Below are 22,596 nucleotides of genomic sequence, written 5' to 3' on the forward strand. Positions count from 1 at the left end.
TAACAGACTGATTGCTGTAGACATCAGTCAAATACTTTAGGATGAGGCTGTTTGGATAAATACGCCTGTTTTGAAAAATGTGTAAGTCATTTTCATGGGCAGGGATCCATCTAGTTCTGTCACAGATATTTAAAATGCTCAAAAGAATTTTCTTCTTCCAGGGGAAAAAGAAAAAAAAGTATTGCCCAAAATGACTGAGGGCTTTTTTTTTTCTTTAATTTCTACTAAGTACTACATTACCACACATAAGGCTAATCAACTTGCTTAGTTTACCCTACCGGCAATCTAACAGCCAAAATATAGGCCATACTTGTTACACAAATCTTGGTATTTCAATCACTCTATTCCTCCAATATGAGGCTCAGAGAAGCCTGAAAAGCTAGCTACGCTTTTCCGGCACGGGAAAGAGACTGGGCATTGGAAAGAGAAAGACTGGTGCTGGAAATTTTGGACAAGATCCTGAACCTCACAGGCAAAGTTTCCTCAAGTATAAAATAAGGACAATAGAGCCCTCATTTCATCATTCAACATGCATTGATTTAAGACTGTTTTGGCCGGGTGTGGTGGCTCACGCTTTTAATCCCAGCACTTTGGGAGGCTGAGGTGGGCGGATCACCTGAGGTCAGGAGTTTGAGACCAGCCTGACCAAAGTGGTGAAACCCATCTCTACTAAAAATACAAAAATTAGCCAGGCATGGTGGTGGGTGCCTGTAATTCTAGCTATTCAGGAGGCGGAGGCAGGAGAATCTCTTGAACCCAGGAGGTGGAGGTTGCAGTGAGCTGAGATTGTGCCATTGCACTCCAGCCTGGGCGAGAGAAGGAGACTCTATCTCAAAACAAAACAAAACAAATACAAAAATTAGCCGGCTTGGTGGCACACTCCTGTAGTCCCAGCTACTTGGGAGGCTGACGCAGGCTGATCATCTGAGGTCAGGAGATGGAGACAAGCCTGGCCAATGTGGTGAAACCCTATATCTACTAAAAATACAAAAATTAGTGCTTGAGAATCACTCGAACCTGGGAGGCAGAGGTTGCATTGAGCCAAGATTATGCCTCTGCACTCCAGCCTAGGTAACAGAGTGAGACTCCATTGCAAAAAAAAAAAAAAAAAAAAAAAAAAGACTCTTTTAAGTGCGAGGCACTGGTACATAAAGATACATGTATCTATAAACACACAAACACATACACACACATGCGCACTCATATACACACGCTTGAGGGAAAACATGGCATTGTGCTGGTCACTAGATCTTCTATATTCCAGGCGGAACAGTTGCATCTTCTCTCGTATATGTGACCAGGCCATGAAGAAAGACCTGAAGATACTGACATCAGGGGTTACCCAACTATAAGGTCCAGCTCAGTTGGAACCAGCCCCACCCAGTCCCTCAGAGCTTCTGATCAGTTTGCTAGGCTCCACTCTTAAATATGAGCAAACAAGTGAGGATTATGACACTTTAAAGTCTCTAATGAGAAAGACACAGGCAAAAATAAACAGAAACAAAAGAACAAAGAGAAAGAAGATACCAGGCAGGGAGAAATTTTAAATGATCACTGATATTCTCAAAGGAAAGAGAGGTATTTCAACCATGATTTTTAAAAAAGATAATTTTATATGTATATGTATGTGTTACATAAACACACATGTATCTATTTCTATATATATGAAAGGAAACTACAAAGAACAAATGAAAAATCTCAATAAAAGGTTTAGAAAATAAAGATGTAGGCCGGTCATGGTGGCTCACGCCTGTAATCCCAGCACTTTGGGAGGCCAAAGAGGGCAGATCATGAGGTCAGGAGATTGAGACCATCCTGGCCAACATGGTGAAACCCTGTCTCTACTAAAAATACAAAAAAATTAGCTGGGCATGGTGGCGCACGCCTGTAGCCCCAGTTACTCAGGAGGCTGAGGCAGGAGAATTGCTTTAATCCAGGAGGTAGAGACTGTAATGACCTGAGATTGCACCACTGCACTACAGCCTGGGCAACAGTGCGAGACTCTATCTCAAAAGAAAGAAAGAAAGAAAATAAAGATGTGAGGATTTCCTAAAGAAAAATGTTTATTAAAGAGCAAAGGACAGACAATAAAAAATAAGGCAACTCGGCTGGGCCGTGGTGGCTCACACCTATAATACCGGCACTTTGGGAGGCCAAGGCAGCAAGGTCAGGAGATCAAGACCATCCTGGCCAACATGGTGAAACCCCATCTCTACTAAAAATACAAAAATTAACTGGGGTATGGTGGCACGTGCCTGTAATCCCAGCTACTTGGTAGGCTGAGGCAGAAGAATCACTGAACCAGGGAGTCGGAGGTTGCAGTGACTGAGATCACATCACTGCACACCAGCCTGGGGACAGCAAGACTCTGTCTCAAAAAACAAAACAAAAAAACAAACAAAAAACTTGCAAAGTGGTAGCTTAAGACTTTACAATGCTTAATTTCATCTAATTAATTAATTTATTAGAGATACAGTCTTGCTCTCTCACTCAGGCTGGAGTGCTGTAGCACAATCACAGCTCACTGCATCCTTGAACTCATGGGCTTAAGAGATCCTCCTGCCTCAGCTTCCTGAAGTAGCTGGGACTACAGATTCCTAAAAACAAGTCTGGCTAATTAAAAACAATTTTTTTTGAGATAGGATCTTGCTCTGTCACCCAGGCTGGAGTGCAGTGGCGTGATCTCAGCTCACTGCAACCTAACCTCCGCCTCCCGGGTTCAAGCAATTCTCCTGCCTTAGCCTCCCCAGTAGCTGGTATTACAGGCGCTTGCCACTACACCAGGCTAATTTTTAGTAGAGGCAGGGACTTCACCATGTTAGTCAGACTGGTCTCAAACTCCTGACCTAGGGTCATCTGCCCGCCTCAGCCTCCCAAAGTGCTGGGATTACAAGTGTGAGCCACCAAGCCTGGCAGATTTTTAAATTGTTTTTTTAATAGATATGGGATCCGGCTATCTTGCCCAGCTTTGTCTCAAATTGCGGGCTCAAGTGATCCTCTTGCCTCAGCCTCCCAAAGTGCTGGGATTACAGGTATAAGCCACCATGTCCAGCCTACAAATGCTTTTGTGGGAAAAGTAAATATGAAACACCTTCATATGTTACCAAAAAGAACTACATGCTTGAATTAAATGTAGTAAGTAATATTTATTTCTAAAAAGACTAAAATTGGTCTGTGCCATGGTCTGATTTGCCTACTGCCTATGGAGTTCGATTTTCATTTCTGGCTTTTTTTTTTTTTTTTAAACAGAATCTCACTCTGCCACCTGGGCTGGAGTACAATGGCCTGATCTTGGCTCACTGAAACCTCCATCTCCCAGGTTCAAGCGATTCTCCTGCCTCAGCTTTCAAAGTAGCTGGGACTACTACCCTGCCCAGCTAATTTTTAAATTTCCAGTAGAGATGGGATTTCGCCATGTAGGCCAGGCTGGTTTTGAACTTCTGACTCCAAATATCTGCCCGCCTCAGCCTCCCAAAGTGCTAGGATTACAGGTGTGAGCCACTGCACACCCGGACTCCCTTTTCATTTCTGAAGATTGGTATGTTCGGGACAATTTATTTCTTTAGAGGAGTGACAGTGCATATGCCATCAAAAGCAAACAATAACAAAAATCCACTTGCTATTATTCCACAGCTGTCCTTTGCATTACAATATTAAAATCTAAAATTAAGCCATGATGTATTAATTGACTAAATACATTTCCAATTATACACAATGGTGTCTAAAAACCAGCATCTGTGGTCAGGCGCTGTGGCTCATGCCTGTAATCTCAGTACTTTGGGAGGCCGAGGCAGGCAGACCACGAGGTCAATAAATCGAGAGCATCTTGGCCAACATGGTGAAACCTTGTCTCTACTAAAAATACAAAACAATTAGCTGGGCGTGGTGGCACATGCCTGTAATCCCAGCTACTCAAGTGGCTGAGGAGAAAGAATCACTTGAACCTGGGAGGCAAGGGTTGAGATAAGCCAACATCATGCCATTGCACTCCAGCCTAGACAACAAGAGCAAAACTCCATCTCAAAATAAGTAAATAAATAAATAAAAATCGGCATCCAATATTCATCCTAAATCTAAATAGTGCTCTGCAAGCACATACAACAAATGGTACTCCTGAGAGGTGGTATCCAATAACGCCCAATTAAACTGGGAGAAATTAATGGATTGCTAACTAGTCTCAACGACGCTAGATCATGTTAAACAATACACTGGACCTAGTGCATCAATACATTCCGTCATATCACCAAACTGCTGCAACAGATTCATTTTCATCAACAAAGAGAGAGTACTTCTTCTGAATTCTCTGAAGACACAAAACACCTGGACCCTTCTGGTTTTATAAGTTTAATTGGGAGAGCCAATATACCTTTTTGTTCAGCAGCCTCCCATATTGGTCCATTTTCCACACACACACAAAAATAACATATACAACTTAAGAAAGTAAACTGATAACTTTCCTAAAAATCAAAAGTTGTAAAATACTAAACTTTGAGAAAGTGAATAGAAGAAAATATGCTGAAAAATGTAGGGTGCATTGGAAGCTCTTGGAATAAAGAGTTTAAGTAAAACCAAACATGAAAACTAAATGGAAAACTTGGCTACCAGACGTTTTCATTGGTTTCCTGATAGAAACCTACAAATGTTTACTTCTCCAACTGACTGCAGTATGAACACTCACAACAGAAACAGTTTAAAGTGGCAGTTCTATGTACCCAGAATATTTTTGAATGTATTTTTCACTAACAAAACATTTTGATTAAATATAAAGGACCCTAAAGACTGTGTTTTCATTTCCCTGTAAATTACTAGAGTTTGAATTATAATATCCCAACTTAAAGTGTTTCACCGCTGGCATTCTTTATGGAATCACTGAAAATCATCACTTCAATAGCAAAATATAAAACGAGGGATATTCAAGTTAGATCCCTGTCACTTATTTCAGCATTCAGGGCCATCTTTTTTTTTTGTGATCATCACAAATTTTCAAAAACTTAAGTGCATGTAAAACAATATGTTAATATTCAAAGACTAAAACTATGGGGTAGAGGTTTCACTTAAACTACAGTAGCTCAGCGTGACAAGGGGAAACGTTTGAACACTAGAAAGTAAAATTTACCCTTATCCCTCTCCCTCTATTCTGGGTTATATAACAAAAATAAACCTTCCACCAGAGATCTTGGAAATCTTGAATTTTTTTTCCTGCAGGAGGATTTATTATTTTCCACTGAGTGTCCATTCATGCGTTTTCTTCTTGTTTCTATTCATAGCACCCGATCCTGACTAGCATGCACAACCTCAAAAGAAAAGAAACACTAAATACAAACTGTGTAAAATTAAATAAAATAAAGAAAAATAGAAAGGAACACATTAAGAGTAGGTACCCTTGGGTTGGTGTCACAATGTCTACCTGTGTAATAGTTCTCATGGAACTCACCTTGTATGCAACACTATTAGATGAATCCACAATGATGAACAGAGGCTTCCTGGTGAAAGGATAGAGATCTCCGGGATGAAGGCTGGGAAAACAGCAACAATGAAGAAATGTTAAACTGTGTCAGCCACCTCTCAGAAATCTTATTCTTCAATTTGGTCTGTTCATATCTCCTTTGCATCATAGTACTGAGAGAAAAACAAAGACTAGTTATGCAAAGGAAAAAAAAGTCTGTATTTACTGGGATAACGAAGATAGATCGATTTGAAAAATAAAAAGTTCAGAGACAATTGTTACTCAAGAATATCTAAGCTAAAGAGAAGCCTATGTATTTAAACATGACTAAACACACAGCATGAAAACCTCAGAAGTTGGCACACAGGTACCTGTTTCATATTTAAAAGCTCTTTGTAAGAACATCTGGAAACAAGATGTAATACAAAACCAGATTTGTATTTCAATGAGTCTTCAACATCTCTATTTTAAAGATTTTTAATATTTCAAGCTACATCTTAATATTGCAGCTAGTAAGTATGAAAACATTTTTGTTTTGTTTGAGATGGAGTCTTCCTCTGTCACCAGGCTGGAGTGCAGTGGCATGATCTGGCTCACGGCACCTCCACCTCCTGAGTTCAAGCAATTTCCCTGCCTCAGCCTCCCAAGCAACTGGGATTATAGGTGCACGCCACCACACGTGGCTAATTTTTTGTATTTCAGTAGAGACAGGGTTTCCCCATGTTGGCCAGGATGGTCTCGATCTCCTGACCTTATGATCCACCCGCCTTGGTCTCCCAAAGTGCTTGGATTACAGGCATGAGCCACCACACCCGACTGAAAACCTTTTTACTATCACTTTATTTTTTTTTTTTAACCATGCCATCTTGCTCTGTGGCCCAGGCTGGAGTGGAGTGGTGTGGTACAATCTCAGCTCAATGCAACCTCCATGTACCAGGCTCAGATGATCCTCCCATCTCAGTCTCCTGAATAGCTGGGACTGCAGGTGTGTACCAACACACTTGGCTAACTTTTCTATCTTTAGTAGAGATGGAGTTGTTCCATGTTGCCCAGGTTGGTCTCAAACTCCTGGGCTCAAGCAGTCTGCCCACCTCAGCTTCCCAAAGTGCTAAGATTAAGAGCATGAGTCACTGCGCCTAGCCACCTTTTACTATACTTTATGTTTCCTCTGAATGAACTTCTGCATCAAGGGCTTGTTAAACATGCAGTTTAACTGGCCCACAGAAGAGCTACTGAACCCAAAGGCTGAAGTCCAGTAACATCCATGTGAGAGCCACTGTGTAAGGTCAGAATTTTGGTGTGCATGCTCTCTTTCCGATGGTTAAGTACACGATGCCTGTATGTAGATAGATGCTAATGTAAATGTAAATATATAAATGTTTCAATGAGCAATATTAAACTTCATTATATTTCAGAAAGTTTTTCTTTTGTGAATAAAAATTGTATATAGTCAAGGTGTACAATGTGATAACTTGTTAACATATACACTGGGTAGTAATTACCATGATCAAATCTAAACACTTCCATTCCCACACAGTTACCCTCTGTGTGTGAGCAGGGGTGGGGGTAGGCATAGAGGACATGTAAGCTTTACTCTTTTAGAAAATTTCAAGTAAACAACAATTTTTGTTGCTGTTGTTCTTTTTTGAGATGGGGTCTCACTCTGTCACCAAGGCTGGAGTGCAGTGGCAGGATCATAGCTCCCTGAAGCCCCAATCTCCCAGGCTCAAGTGATGCTCCTGTCTCAGTCTCCTGAGTAGCTGGGATCATGGGCATGCACTACCATGCCTGGCTCATTTTTTTAATTAGTAGAGACAAGATCCTGTTATGTTGCCAAGGCTGGTCGTGAACTCCAGCAATCTTACCATCTCAGCCTCCCAAAGGGCTGGGATTATGGACATGAGCCACCACACTCAGTCCAACAATACCGTATGTATGTACGTATGTATGTTTGTATGTATGTGGGATGGAGTCTTACTCTGTCACCCAGACCAGAGTGCAATCTCAGCTCACTGCAACCTCCACCTCCCCGGTTCAAGCAATTCTCCTGCTTCAGCCTCCCAAGTAGCTGGGATTACAGGCAAGTGTCACCACGCCTGGCTAAATTTTTGCATTTTTAATAGAGACAGGATTTCACCATGTTGCCAGGCTGGTCTCAAACTCCTGACCTCAGGTGATTCACCCATCCTGGCCTCCCAAAGTGCTGGGATTACAGGCGTGAGCCACCTTGCCCAGCCAATATAGTATTTTTAATTATCATCACCATGCCATACTTTAAATGTTATTTATCTTACAATTGAGAGGTTGTACCCTCTAACCAATATCTCGCTATTTTCCCCAATCCTTAGCTTCTCATAACTACAGTTGCACTCTGCTTCTGAGTGCCATTTTTTTAGATTCCACATGTAAATGATCATGTATTATAGGTTCAGCATTCCTAATCTGAAAATCCAAAACTTAAAATGCTCCAAAATCCAAAAAGGTTTTGCAAGCCAACATGATGCCACACATAGAAAATTCCAAACCTGACCTCACGTGATAGATCATAGTCATACAAGTGCACAACACATAGTTTATTCGGATCTCAAAGGGAAAAATAACATTACTTTCAGGCAATGTGTATGAGGAGTATGTGAAACATAAATAAATTTTATGGGTCCCATCCCCAAGGATGGAAAACTCCAAACCCGCAACATTTCTGGTCCCACACATTTCAGATAAGGGACATTCAATCTGTATTAGAAATGAACTTTAAGACCAGTCCAGCTTTCTTTATAACCAGATTGCTCTCAGCTAGAGAAATTCTAAAGTCAATAGTGGCCCAAGCAACGAAGTTCTTATGCTTAAAAAAAGAATGAACTCTGTGTATACTGGCTCATGCCTGTAATCCCAGCACTTTGGGAGGCCAAGGCAGGCATATCACTTGAGGTCAGAAGTTCGAGAACAACATGGTGAAACCCCGTTTCTACTAAAAATACAAAAATTAGCTGGGCATGGTGGTGCATGGCTGTAATCTCAGCTACTTGGGAGGCTGAGGCAGGAGAATAATTTGAACCCAGAAGGCAGAGGTTGCAGTGTGCCGAGATCATGCCACTGCACTCCAGCCTGAGCAGCAGAGTGAAACTCTGTCTCAAAAAAAGAAAAAAAAAAAGAAAGAAAGAACTTTCATATATGAAACACCATTTTTGTATTTTTTGCATTTTTTCAAAAATACTTTTTGTAGAGATGGAGTCTCACTATACTGCCCAGGCTGGTCTCAAACTCCTGGGTTCAAGGGATCCTCCTACCTCAGCCTCCTAAAATGTTGGGATCACACGTGTGAGTCACTGCTCCTGACCTGAAGGTCTATTTGAAATCATATAACAATATTCATTTGTGCTATATTAAACAACAAAAACCTTGTATTAAGAAATTCAGGCCAGGCTCAGTGGCTCATGCCTGTAATCCTAGCACTTTGGGAGGCCAAGGCAGGTGGTTCACCTGAGGTCAGGAGTCCGAGACCAGACTGGCCAACATGGCGAAACCCCATCTCTATGAAAAATATAGAACTTAGCTGGGCATGGTGGTGGCCGCCTATAATCCCAGCTACTTTGGAGGCTGAGGCAGGAGAATTGCTTCAACCTGAGAGACAGAGCTTGTAGTAAGAAAAAATCATGCCACTGCACTCCAGCCTGGGTGACAGAGTAAGACTCTACCTTAAAAAAAAAATGTCAATACTAGAGGCTGGAGAGGATAGAGGAAGGGAGAGATAGGGAAGAGATTTGTTAAAACACAAAATTATAGCTAGAGTCTAGTGTTCTATACCACTTTAGGATGACTATAGTTAATAATATGTTATATAGTTTTTATTTTCTCTTTTTTGTTTTTTTGACATGGAGTCTCACTCTGTCACCCAGGCCAGAGCACAATCTCTGCTTACTACAACCTCGACCTGATGGGTTCAAGTGATTCTTCCGCCTCAGCCTCCTGAGTAGCTAGGACCACAGGCATGAGCCACCATGCCTGGCTAATTCTGTATTTTTAGTAGAGATGAGGTTTCATGTTGGCCAGGCTGGTCTCCAACTCCTGACCTCAAATGATCCACCCATCTCAAACTCCCAAAGTGCTGGGATTACAGACATTGAGTCACCACTCCCAGCCTATAAATCATTATATAGTTTTAAACAGCTAGAAGAAAGACATCAAATGTTCCCAACAGAAAGAACGGATGTTTGAGATAATGAGTAGGCTAATTACTCAGATCTGATTACTATACATTATAAGTATAGAAACATCATTATGTATTCCATGAATATGTACAATGATTATATTTCAATTAAAAAAAAATTTTTTTTTTTTTTTTGAGAAAGAGTTTTGCTCTTGTTGCCCAGGCTGGAGTGCAGGTGCAATCCAAGCTCACCAAAACCTCTGCCTCCTGGGTTCAAGCAATTACCATACCTCAGCCTCCTGAGTAGCTGGGATTACAGCGATGCACCACCACACCTGGATAATTTTTTGTATTTTTAGTAGAGACGGGGTTTCTCCATGTTCGTCAGGCTGGTCTCAACTCTGACTTCAGGTGGTCTGCCCACCTTGGCTTCCCAAAGTGCTGGGATTACAAGCGTGAGCCACCATGCTTGTCCCCAAAAAATAACATTAAAAAAATATTTGGGCCGAACACAGTGACTCATGCCTGTAATCCTAGTACTTTGGGATGCTGAGGTGGGAGGATCACTTAAGGCTAGGAAATCAAGACTAATCTGAGTGACAGAGCAAGACTCTCTCTCTGAAGAAAAGAAAATTTTTAAAGTTCATATTGATGTTACATGTATCACATCCTGACATATTTATTTATGTATATATTTACTGTCTCCAACTAGAACGCCATTTTGTTCACTGACATATCCCTAGTGACTAAATTGTGTGTCATATAATACTCAATAAAATATTTGTCCAATGAATATCAACCAAAAATTCTAATTTCCTAAAATAGAGAGAGCCTGAATTATTGCTGGAATCCAAATAAGTGTTTCCAGTCAGTCCCTAAATCTTAGTCTAAGGGAATCATTCTAGTACTAGAAAAAACTCCCCATTTTACTTAATGTGTTTTCTATATATAGACAGAGGTATAATTTTTAGAATAAGAGGAGACACCGGAATACATACCAGTGCATTTCCTTGTGGGACTGATTTCGTTTGTGGATGGCATCTCCATTAATAATATCCCGGTTACTATTAGTAAGTACACCTCCAAAATCATAAGGACCTATAAAAACAAAGGGAAGAATCCTAAACTTCAGTTGAAGACTAACACTGACCTGATGTTCAAATACAAAAGTACTGTATGAATTCCTTATTGATACAAGGGAAGAGAATTAAACATTTAAATTATTTTAAAATTTAACATTTTAATTAATAGAGTATTTAAATTACTTCAGTATGTTGTCAGTTTCAACATTTTAAAAAATCATTAAATATTCAGCAGTTCTTCAAACAGAACATAATGAGAAACAAAACAAGAATCTACGGAATCATTATTCTAAGTAATAATAGAAATGGAGATCTGGGATGTTCAAAATGACCTTTACATTTCAAGCACACCTACAATCTCAAGTTTAACAATATTATTTTAAAAGGAAGTTGGTCAGACTTGGTTGCTCATGGCTGTAATCCCAGCACTTTGGGAGGTTGAGGCAGGAGAATTACATGAGGCCAGGAGTTCCAGACCAGCCTGGGCAATATAGTGAGATCATGTCTCTACAAAAACATTTTAAAAATTAGCCAATCATGGTGGCAGGTGCCTACCTATATTCTCGGCTACTCAGGAGGCTGAGGTGGGAGGATCACTTTAGCCAGGGAGTTTGAGGCTGCAGTGAGCTATGATCATACCACTGCACTCCAGCCTGAACGACAGAGTGAGACTCTGTCTCAGAAAAAAAAGAAGTTGCAGAATAATCTTTTTTTTTTTTTTAAGAATGAAATCTTACTCTCCTAAGTAAATATAATTTTTTGTTTTTTTTTTTAAGACGGGGTTTCACCATTATGGCCAGGCTGGTCTTGAACTCCAGACCTCAGGTGATCCACCCACCTCAGCCTCCCAAAGTGCTAGGATTACAGGCATGAGCCACCACGTTCGGTGTAAATATAATTTTAAATGAGTCACTAACTGTAAAATTTAGGAAAACATTTGAATAGAATTTGAAAACTGTCATTCACAAAAACTTCACCTTTAAGAATGTATTGCCAGATTTCAGCATGCAAAAACTCCGTTATTATCAATATCATATGAAGCACTTTAGTTCTGGTTCTGAAGTTAGCCTTTTCCCACTAAATTTGTATGAATTAGCTAAACTCTTGTCTAAATGAAATAGCAACTGTGGGATGTTCAGATAATCTCTCTCAAACAACCATTCAGCTATTACCTATCATACTTTGAAAAAAGTTAAAAAGTCATTATGTTAAGCAGAGACCCAGAAAATTTGATTTAACAGTATATTAGACATAAAGATAAATATAAATAAAAGTATTAACTTTATTATTACAAAACTAAAGTAGTTTAAGATTTTACATTACTTTTAATGTTGTATTATATTTCATTTCTTTAAAAAAAATCACTGCAATGAAAAGACTAAAGAGATTTGTTTTCATTTTAACATTTTAAGAGAATCTATAGGTCATGCAAGGAAGATGGCAAGGACATGCATTTATAAAGGAATGCAAATTTCAACAAACAAATGAAGAGGAAAATGTTAAGAATGTTAAGAATTTTTTTTTTTTGGTCCAGACAAAGATTTAATTATCTTATTTACATCCAAGTTACTTATCTATTCTGACCAGTTTCTGGACTCATATGTTCTGGACAGTTTTTTAAGTTTTTATTCTGAAACAGCATCCCGATATTCTACAGATTAAATCCATAAAACAAAATAAAGGACAGAAAACAAAATCATGACAAGGGCTTGAACTTTCACAGTTACGAAAATACACTGATTTCTACAAAGACTTTCAGCCATCATGTAGCCATTGACCGGATTCCCCAGTGCACTGAAAGCTCAGAAAAATTCAAAGATGTGAAAGAGATAATTAGCCTTGGTTATTCCATCATCCTTTTTAACTTCAAAACATCAAACTCCTTATGTATATCTAAATGTATTTACATATTACACTTTTGATAAATTTGATAGTGAAGCATGATAATGAAGAAAATTAATACATGAATTTTCTGATGATTTATGGGCTTTGACAAACAACATTTCAGAAAGTATGACAGACTGGGGTATCTACAAAATTGCCAATCAACAAGACCAGGTTTCAAATTTGGAAGTCTGTCTAGAAAGCTTGAGATGGTCTGTGGGCTATGGGCCATCGTCTTGTAGAAAATAAAGAGAATTCAAGCCCTGCTCACAACAGGGAGCATTCCTTTATTGTACCTTCACTATCAGAACGACCTGTGGGGAAAACGCCAGTGGCCGACAGGTAAATCAGAAGCACACTATTGGCAGGCAGCTCCTGAAATTAAAGAAAATCACATACACAAACCAACAAACAGGGATAAACAACATGGTTTTATTTAAAGTTCATAACATTTTAAAGTTGTAGAATAAATAAAAATGCACTAATGTCTTTTCCAAGAGAAGAAACGCTCTTCTTGGTTCTGACTTTAAAACTATACATACACACAGCAGAGATTCATTATTAATCTATAACTATCATCAAAAGTTGTGAAGGCATTCTCTGCTTCAAAAACCCCATCATTTAGGGAATATTCTCTGAAAAGTTGAATGGAGAAGTAAAGATCCTGACTATATGGCTAAAAAACAAAGTCTTTTCTGTAGCTTTCTCTACATAGATTTTGGGAAGAATTCTCCTATTTCTCACAGTTGATCTAAATGTTTCAAGAGCTCCTTGAGTATAAAAGAGGCCTAGGCACTCTGCTTTCATTTTTCAGTTCTGGACTGTTACACCTGAAATTGTTAAGCAATAAAAAACTGGAGGAAGGAAAACCACTATTCTCATTAATTAATGATGGGAACATTCACAACATCACAATAAATTTTCATTCCAAAAACAGCTATTTCACAGCCTACCAGGAGTAAAAAAAAAAAAGAAATGAAACAAAAAAATAGCTATTATCAGGATCGTTATTCTAAAGGCAACTTCTAATTTTTATATTTTACTTAAACTCTTAAATTTTTTTTAAAAGAATGACTCTTAGATTCTACTTAGGGCACATTTTCACCTTATAGTAAAAAGTACTGGATCACACATACCTTAAAAGACGCTGCTAAGAAGGTATATAGTTGGCTGAAGGTTGGTTTGTAGAGCAGATACTTGTGGGGGTTTTCTCGTCTAGTAGGCTTGTCAGCTGATTCCTACATTTACACACAAAAAACATTATACATATATGCTGCATTTGACTAATGAATTATCAATGCCCTTGTCAACTATCAAGTAAGTCTTATTTTGACTCAGTCTTACTGTGATTATGCTTATCTATTTCTCCAAGTCTCATCAAAAAAATTATTTATTAAAGTTTGTAGTATTTACTGAATAATCAGCTGCATTCTGTGAGGAGAGAAGCAGCCAGAGAAAATTACCTGCATTCCTGGTTTATTCATCTGGGAAGCTAAATTCATTGGCTCCCTTTCCAGAGCTTGTAACATCCGGAACATATCAACAGTTAGTTCACTGAACTTAACCTGCAAGAAAAAAAACAAAAAAAAAACACAACCTAGCCTTAATGCAACACACAGATTTTGAAGTCTTTTATCACATTACTAGTTTTGACTTTCACAAGTACTTCAGGGCTTTGGGTACCTTTTTCTCTAATATTTCATTATGAAAATTTTCAAGCAATGGAAAGATTAGAAGAATTCTATAGGGATATCCACATGTTCATTATCTAGATCCTATAATAAGCATTTTTTACATTTGCTTTATCACATACCTCTCCAGCCATATACATGTCTACTGATCAATAAACTTCCTCAGGTTTTTTTTTCCAGTAGTTATGAAAGCACAGGGGGGCTGAGCATGGTGGCTCATGCCTATAATCCCAGCACTTTGGGAAGCCAAGACAGGTGGATCACCTGAGGTCTTGAGATCGGCCTGGCCGACATGGTAAAACCCATCTCTACTAAAAATACAAAAATTAACCAGGCCTGGTGGCAAATGCCTGTAATCCCAGCTACGCAGGAGGCTAAGGCAGGAGAATCGCTTAAATCTGGGAGGCAGAGGTTGCAGTAAGCTGACATCACACTAGCCAGGATGAGAGGCTGAGACAGGAGGATCACTTGAGGTCAGGAGTTCAAGACCAACCTGGCCAACATGATGATACCCTGTCTCTACTAAAAATACAAAAATCAGCCAGATGTGGTGGCATGTGCCTGTAATCCCAGCTACTCAGGAGGCTGAGGTGGGAGAATTGCTTGAACCTGGGAGACAAAGGTTGCAGTGAGCTAAGACTGTGCCACTGCACTCCAACCTGGGTGACAGAGCAAGACTCTGTCTCAAAAAATCAAACAAACAAACAAACAAACAAAAAACACCAACTCCTCCTCATACTTTTTGCTTGATTGGAAAGTAATATATAGACATTTGGAAACTTTATTTATTTATTTTTTTAGTTTTCTTTGAGACAGAGTCTCATTCTGTTGCCCAGGCTGGAGTACAGTGGTATGATCTTGGCTCACTGCAACCTCCGCCTCCCAGGTTCAAGTGATTCTCCCGCCTCAGCCGCCCCAGTAGCTGGGATTACAGGTACCCGCCATCATGCCCGGCTAATTTTTTTTTGTGTTTTTGTACAGACAGGGTTTCACCATGTTGGCCAGAATGGTCTTGAACTCCTGACTTCAGGTGACCTGCCTGCCTTGGCCTCCCAAAGTGCTGGGATTAAAGACATGAGCCATAGCACCTGGCCAGAAATTTTTGAAACTTTAGAGTGTTGTAAAAAATAAAATAAAAATCACCTATAATTTGGCTACTCAGAGATAAAACTTACATTATTTGTAAAATTTCTTCCTAGTCTTTATCCTATTTGTATACACATAGACATTCTAACCTATATGAAATAATTCTGCTTACATGGCTCCATGGCAAGTTTATTTTCATTTACTGTATCAGGATTATCTTCCTAGGTTATTAAAAATTCTTTCTAAACTATTTAAATATCTGTAATATATTCCAGATATGCACAGAGCATAATTTAATCAGCCATTTCCTCACAAGTAGATGTTAGGATATTTATAAGAAAATAATACTGTGATCATCAATAGCACTATTTTCCACAGTGAATTTTAAGCATAATCCCTTCACAATTCTTTACCTGATTATTACAATTACCAATAATGAGTGCATCAGCCAGAGACAATTGTCCCACAATCATGCCCTGTTCCAGCAATGGGGCTCCTGTTTCAGTAAGGCGATTTGATGTGATAACAATGGTATTATCATCATTTAATACCATTACAGGGTCCGCCTAAAGAAAAAAGCAGTAAGAAGTTAACAAATGACTAAGACTATCAATATAATAAGTTATTCCTTCTTGACATATAGACATAATGAAAACATAAACTACATGGTCATTTATTTATCGATAATTATGAGTTTTCTTTCTTTTTTTTGAGATGAGTTTCACTCTTGTTGCTCAGGCTGGAGTCCAATGGATCGATCTCGGCTCAACCTATGCCTCTCAGGTTCAAGTGATTCTCCTGCCTCAGTCTCCCAAGTAGCTGGGATTACAGGCGCCTGCCATCACACCTGGCTAATTTTTTTGTATTTTCAGTAAAGATGGGGTTTCACCATATCGGCCAGGCTTGTCTCAAACTCCTGACCTCAGGTGATCTGCCTACCTTGGCCTCCCAAAGTGTTGGGATTACAAGGATGAGCCACCATACCCAGTCAATAATTATGATTTTTCTTATTAAAACTGACCTCAATGAAAGCTGCTACTTCTTGAAGCACCAAGTTCCATTCCACTTGATCTTCAGTATTAAATCGGTGGGTATAATCTTCAATTTCATCTGACAATTCCTGATTTTAAAAATATCACAAAAAAGGTTATTTAAAAACCCGTAAAAATACATAGCCATATAGAACCATTTTGCTGATAAAACTGACATACTTACAAAATTTGATTATCAATACATAGTCCTGATTATAACCAAAAACAAAGATGAAAACTACATAAATTTTCTTCAAAAGTCACAAACTTCAGAATAATACCCACCAAATGAAGTCTTCACAGAGATCTATTTCCTATCAGTACTACATCAGCAATAAATTAATTAATTAAAAATCAGAAAAGACAAATTCAAAACTTTAGCATTTAAAAAAATGAGGCTGGATGCAGTGTCTCACACCCATAATCCCAGCCTTTTGGGAGGTTGAGGTGGGAAGACCATTTGAGGCCAGGATTTCTAGGCCAGTCTAGACAACATAGTGAGACCCTACCACTACAAAAAATTATATATTTCTAAAAATACTTCCTGACTTTATTTGGATTTATATTATACAGTGTTTTGGAAATATTTTTAATGGTAACTGGGTATAAAGGAAAGTAGAAAAGGAATACGGAGAGCTACTTCTGGTGGCCTTGTCAAAACTGGCATGTTGAGCTGGGTATGGTGGCTCATGTCTATAATTCCAGAACTTTGGGAGGCCGAGGCTGGCAGATTGCTTGAACTCATGAGTACAAGACCAACCTGTGCAACAAGGTTAAACCCTGTCTCTACAAACACACAAAAATTAGCTAGGAGTGGTGGCTTAAGCCTATGATCCCAGCTACTCAGGAAGCTAAGGTAAGAGGATTGCTTGAGCCCGGGAGGCAGAGGTTGCAGTGAGACAAGACTGTGCCACTGCATTCCAGCCTGGGTGACAGAGTAAGACCTTGTCTCAAAACAAACAAACAGCTTTTCTTTAGTCCTTCTTCCCAACATGGAGCAGTTGATTAACATCACAGAGCTAAATCTGCCACATCTAGAAATGCTCAAGAACCAGCTGGACCAGGAAGTGGAGTTCTCGTCCACATCACTACCCAGCCCAAAGTGGTACAGACCAAGCATGTGGAAGCCAAGGACTGTCTGAACGTGCTGAACAAGAGCAACAAGGGGAAACAATTACTCGTCCCACTGATGAGTTCCATGTATGTCCCTGGGAAGTTACATGATGTGGAACACGTGCTCATCGATGTGGGAACTGGGTACTATGTAGAGAAGACAGCTGAGGATGCCAAGGACTTCTTCAAGAGGAAGATAGATGTTCTAACTAAGCAGAGGGAGAAAATCCAACCAGTTCTCCAGGAGAAGCACACTATGAAACAGGTTGTCATGGAAATGATGAGCCAGAAGATTCAGCAGCTCACAGCCCTGGGGGCAGCTCAGCCTACTGCTAAGGCCTGAGAGTTTTTGCAGAAATGGGGCAGAGGGACACATTTTGGGCATGGCCTACTGGTGCTGTAAAGGGAAGGGTCTTGTGTTAATGCCAATAAATGTGCCAGCTGGGCAAAACGAACAAACAAACCCCAAAAAACCAATTGGTATATTGTACTTGAAACAAAATTAAGTATGCCATTAAACCTATTGAGTACAGACAGCAACCATAATTTAATACGCAATGATTACAGGTATCCTGTGGATTTGAAGACAGTTACCTCTTAATCACCTGAGTTAATGAAGGAGAGACTTGATACAGAAATTTTATAGTGGGGGGAGAACTAAAATCATTCCCAATATCTTTGTAAAGTGTTATGTGCTTTTTCTTGACATAATATTTCAATTATTTTCTCTTAAACTAAGTATTTTTGTTTGTTTGCATTCCAGCCATCCATTGATGAGCTTTGAAATGTAAAACACGTAGAAAGGACAAAGGCAAGGAATCAAGATAATTATCTCAGATTAGTGTATTTGTAACATGAAAAGAGTTGGAAAATTTTTTATCATTATCCTTGTCAGAAGTTAGTACACTTTGAATGTTGTAATTATTTTGATATATCAAAATTATTTTAACGTAAAATCTAGTTTTAAAAAATAAGACTATCCATATATAATTAGAGATTAGAATTTTAACTATTTTAAAGTGCATTTACCTTTACCAGATCCTTTACAACATCCATTTTGTTGAGAAGAAGACAAACTACTATAAATCTTGCATAATATCGTAACTTCTTAACTACCAATTCAGGTCTATGGAAGATAAATAAAAAATTACTCATTAGATTAAAGAAAAGAATGCTTTTTGATTTTTCCAATTTTTTGATGGCTTTTAAAACTTTCTCCATCCTTTTCTGCACAAATATAAACATTTCCACACATAACCATATAATCTTTTTGAACATATTTCTTACTGATTAAGTTGTTTACTAATATATTCATTCATTCAACAAATATTTATTGAGAACTTACGTGCATCAGGTACTATGGTAAGTGCTAAAAGTACAGTTTTAAGTAACTATAGATATTCCCTTCACAGATCTTACAGACAGAAAAGTATTTAAAATATACAGGAGAGAGATAAATGCTTAAAACACAATGGAATAATACAATGATAGAAGAAATAAAGAATGCTATTTGAACCCACAGGTCTAGATGTTGAGTGAGAAAAGGTTTCCTAGAGAAAATAACAAATGTTTAAGAATACAAGGGCCAGGTGAGGTGGCTCACACCTGTAATCCCAACACTTTGGGAGGTCGAGGTGGGCAATCACAAGGTCAGGAGTTCAAGACCAGCCTAGCCAACATGGCGAAACCCTGTATATACTAAAAATAGAAAAATTAGCCAGTCACGCCTGTGATCCCAGCTACTTAGGAGGCTGAGGCAGGAGAATCTCTTGAACCCAGGAGGCGGAAGTTGCAGTGGACCAAGATCAGACCACTGCACTCCAGCCTGGGCTCCAGAGCGAGACTCTGTTTCAAAGAAAAAAAAAAAAAAAAAGAATACAAGAAAGAGTGGAAGACTATAGGCAGGAAAATATGAGGTGAAAAGGATTCCAGGAAGAACATTCTTTTTCTTAAAATCTCACGTTTCTGCTATTAATATAATCAAGCCAACTTTTTCATGCTTACTATTTGTATGTCGTATCTTTTTTTCATCCTTCTTTCAATTATCTATGTCTTTTTATTTAAATTCACATATTTTCTGGGCAGTATATACTTGGATCCTGATTTTCTGTCCATTTTGACTATCTCTACCTTTTACTTGATATGTTTAGACCAATTATATTTAATGTCATTGCTTTGGCTAGATTTACATCTTCCACCTCGCTGTTTCCTATTTGCTCCTTCTCTTGCTGTGTTGCTGTTTTGCTTTCTTTTTGGTTAATCAAGTATTTTTTAGTTTCTGTTTTATATCATCTATTGGCTTCTTAGTTATACTACTGCTTTATTATTGTTCTTTAAGTGGTTGCTAAGAGTAACAATATGCATCCTTTAACTTATTAAATGCCCCTTACAATATATTTTATCTGTTCACACATAACACTTAACACTTACCAATTATCAATTCAAACCTGACTTCTCCTCCTGCCTTCCATGTCCTATATCACAAATACAATAGCCTCACAACAGTATATTTTTTGTATATGTTCAGCATTTTCCATAATAAAAGTTTTAAAAAATTCTTTTGATCCATGAATTACTTAGAAATGTGTCTACTGATTCACCAACTTATTGAATTTTTTGTTTAAGAGACAGAGTCTTGCTATGTTGCCCAGGCTGGACTTGAACTCCTGGGTTCAAGCAATCTTATTGCCTTCAGCCTTCTGAGTAGCTGGGCTACATATGCAGCTACTGATTTTTTAAAATTATGTTTTATTTTTGTTTTTAACGCAATCGTACCATGGTTAGACATCATATACTTTATTGAACCTTGTATTAAACTTGTGTTGTGGCAAGTATCAGTTAATTTCACAAATTTTCATATAAGTTTGAAAATAACATATATTCTATTATTGTTGCACACAATTTTAGGCACACAGGAAAAACTGTTACTCAAATCTTATAATTTCTTGTCTTCTTGATATATAAATTATTAAATATCATATATTAAAAATTCCAATGTACATTAGATCACTTATTAATTTCCCCACTTTAAAAAAATCATTTTGCTTTATTATAATGCTGTTATTAGGTATATATGTTTATGATTTTTATATTTTCTTAAATTGTTCCTTTTATTATTACAGAGTAAACCTCTATTCTCAATAATACTTTCTACCTTAAATACACACAGTATACACATAAGAAATGCATATATACATACACATTTCTTCCCCTTAGTAGCTGTCTCATTTATCTTTCTCTGTCCACCTTACATCTTTGAAGGATCTTTTTTTCTTTTTTTTTAAAGAGATAGTCTTGCCCTATTTCCCAGGCTGAAGTGCAGTGGCATCATCATAAATCACTGCAGCCTCAAACTCCTGGGCTCAAGCAATCCTCTTACCTCAACCTCAATAACTAGGATGGCAGGAGTGTGCCACCACACCTAGCTAATTTTTTTATTTTCATTTTTTATAGAAACCACGTCTTGCCATGTTTCCCAGGCTGGTCTCAAACTCCTAGTCTCAAGTGATCCTCCCACCTTAGACACCCAAAGTGTTGGGAAAACAGGTGTGAGCCACTACTCTTGGCCTTGAAGAGTCTTTTGAAAACAGTATATTATGCTGGGCACAGTGGCTCATGCCTATAATCCCAGCACTTTGAGAGGCCAAGGCGGGCGGATCATCTGAAGTCAGGCGTTCTAGACCAGCCTGACCAACATGAGAGGCCCTGTCTCTACTAAAAATACAAAAAATTAGCCGGGCATGGTGGCACATGCCTGTAATCAGCTACTTGGGAGGCTGAGGCAGGAGAATAGCTTGAACCTGGGAGGCAGAGGTTGTGGTGAGCCGAAATTGCGCCACTGCACTCCATCCTGGGCAACAAGAGTGAAACTCTGTCTCAAAAAAAAAAGTGTACTATTGGGTTTTTCTAAGAGGCATACTGATAATCTCTGTCTTTTAACTGGGAAGTTTAGATTACTTTTACTTACTATGACTTGGATATGTTTCTATATTATTATTTTGTGCTACTTACACTATTTGGAGTTTATTTTCCTTTCCTGCCTTTCATTGTAATGATCATAACTTTGTTACCCACTTTCCCCCTCTACCTCTTCTGAAGTTACACATTCTTATTATAGTTTTCTTAAAAATATTAACAAGTAAACTTTACTTACTCTATCTTTCTTCAATAAATGAATCTTATCAAAATGGCTGAATTCTTTATCTCCTTTCTTATTTCATATTATTGCTATCCAGATTGGGCTCCATTTTATTTTAATAATGTCAGTCAGCCATTGTTAAGATGATAACTGTCCCATCAAGTCCATGTTTTAGGATACAAGAGGATAATTTTTCTTATCAGTCCTTCTTATATATCATACCTTCTCCTTGTAGTTTCAATTTTCTTCTTCCTTGCTCTTTTATGTCACCCCAACCAATTGCCCCCAATCCAACATCACCACAGCAATGGGAAAATGAACTAGAAACTTCTTACTTTCTTAACAACTAAGTTTTCCATTTAAAAGATGATTGTCTTATTTTATCCAGCATTTCTACATATTTAGTATTTTAGGTCATCTAGCCTAACACATTATTGAAAGCGGAATTCGAAACAAAGAAAATTAGTAGAAGGATGATGTCAACTCAAATCTGAAATATGAATGACTTAATTCTGTTACTTTTTTGATTAAGAAAAGGTTCTATGAATCTATATTGTGGATTATACAACCAGCAAACTTTCTGAAAAGGGCCAGATGGTAAATATTTTAAGCTTTGCCGGCCACATTTGGTGCCTGTAGCATATTCATCTTTTCCCTTTTTACAACCCTTTGAAAATGTGAAAAAAAAAAAAAAAAAAAATTCTAAACTGTCACACAGTATAAAAACAGGCCGAAGACCCAATTTGGCATGCAAGAAGGCCATAGTTAGCTGATCCTTATATTCAATAAGCATACAGAAGTGGGTGGGTGCTTTCTATTTCAGAAGCCACTGTGATGAACTGCAGCAAAGCACAGATGAATGCGTCAGTGCTGCCCACTCATACACATGAGAGGCCACCTCAATCAAGCCCGATAAACTGAACCACAACCCACAGCCTACCAACTGACTCCATATCAAACTGCAGAAAAAAAAGTGTG

At 38.3% G+C, this 22,596-nt stretch overlaps 1 protein-coding gene and 1 pseudogene across 10 annotated transcripts in view; one reads left to right on the forward strand and one right to left on the reverse strand.

Annotated features, from left to right (window-relative positions):
* Positions 1–22,596, reverse strand: part of SCAI (suppressor of cancer cell invasion) — a 201,738-nt gene that overhangs the window by 45,061 nt on the left and 134,081 nt on the right. For all 10 annotated transcript variants that reach the window (XR_013518820.1, XM_035257363.3, XM_078327014.1 and 7 more), the window contains 8 exons: positions 18,510–18,606; positions 16,358–16,456; positions 15,750–15,902; positions 14,023–14,124; positions 13,696–13,797; positions 12,856–12,934; positions 10,592–10,691; positions 5,435–5,516 (listed from right to left, as the gene is read on the reverse strand). Coding sequence is in view for 9 of the 10 variants with exons in the window: in XM_035257363.3 (XP_035113254.1) it covers positions 5,435–5,516; positions 10,592–10,691; positions 12,856–12,934; positions 13,696–13,797; positions 14,023–14,124; positions 15,750–15,902; positions 16,358–16,456; positions 18,510–18,606 (814 nt within the window). In the remaining variant the exon portion in view is untranslated. The remainder of the gene's footprint in view (positions 1–5,434; positions 5,517–10,591; positions 10,692–12,855; positions 12,935–13,695; positions 13,798–14,022; positions 14,125–15,749; positions 15,903–16,357; positions 16,457–18,509; positions 18,607–22,596) is intronic.
* Positions 16,683–18,274, forward strand: LOC108593157 (prefoldin subunit 5 pseudogene; annotated as a pseudogene).

The sequence above is a fragment of the Callithrix jacchus genome, chromosome 1 (genome assembly GCF_049354715.1).
Source record: "Callithrix jacchus isolate 240 chromosome 1, calJac240_pri, whole genome shotgun sequence".
NCBI lineage: Eukaryota > Metazoa > Chordata > Mammalia > Primates > Cebidae > Callithrix > Callithrix jacchus.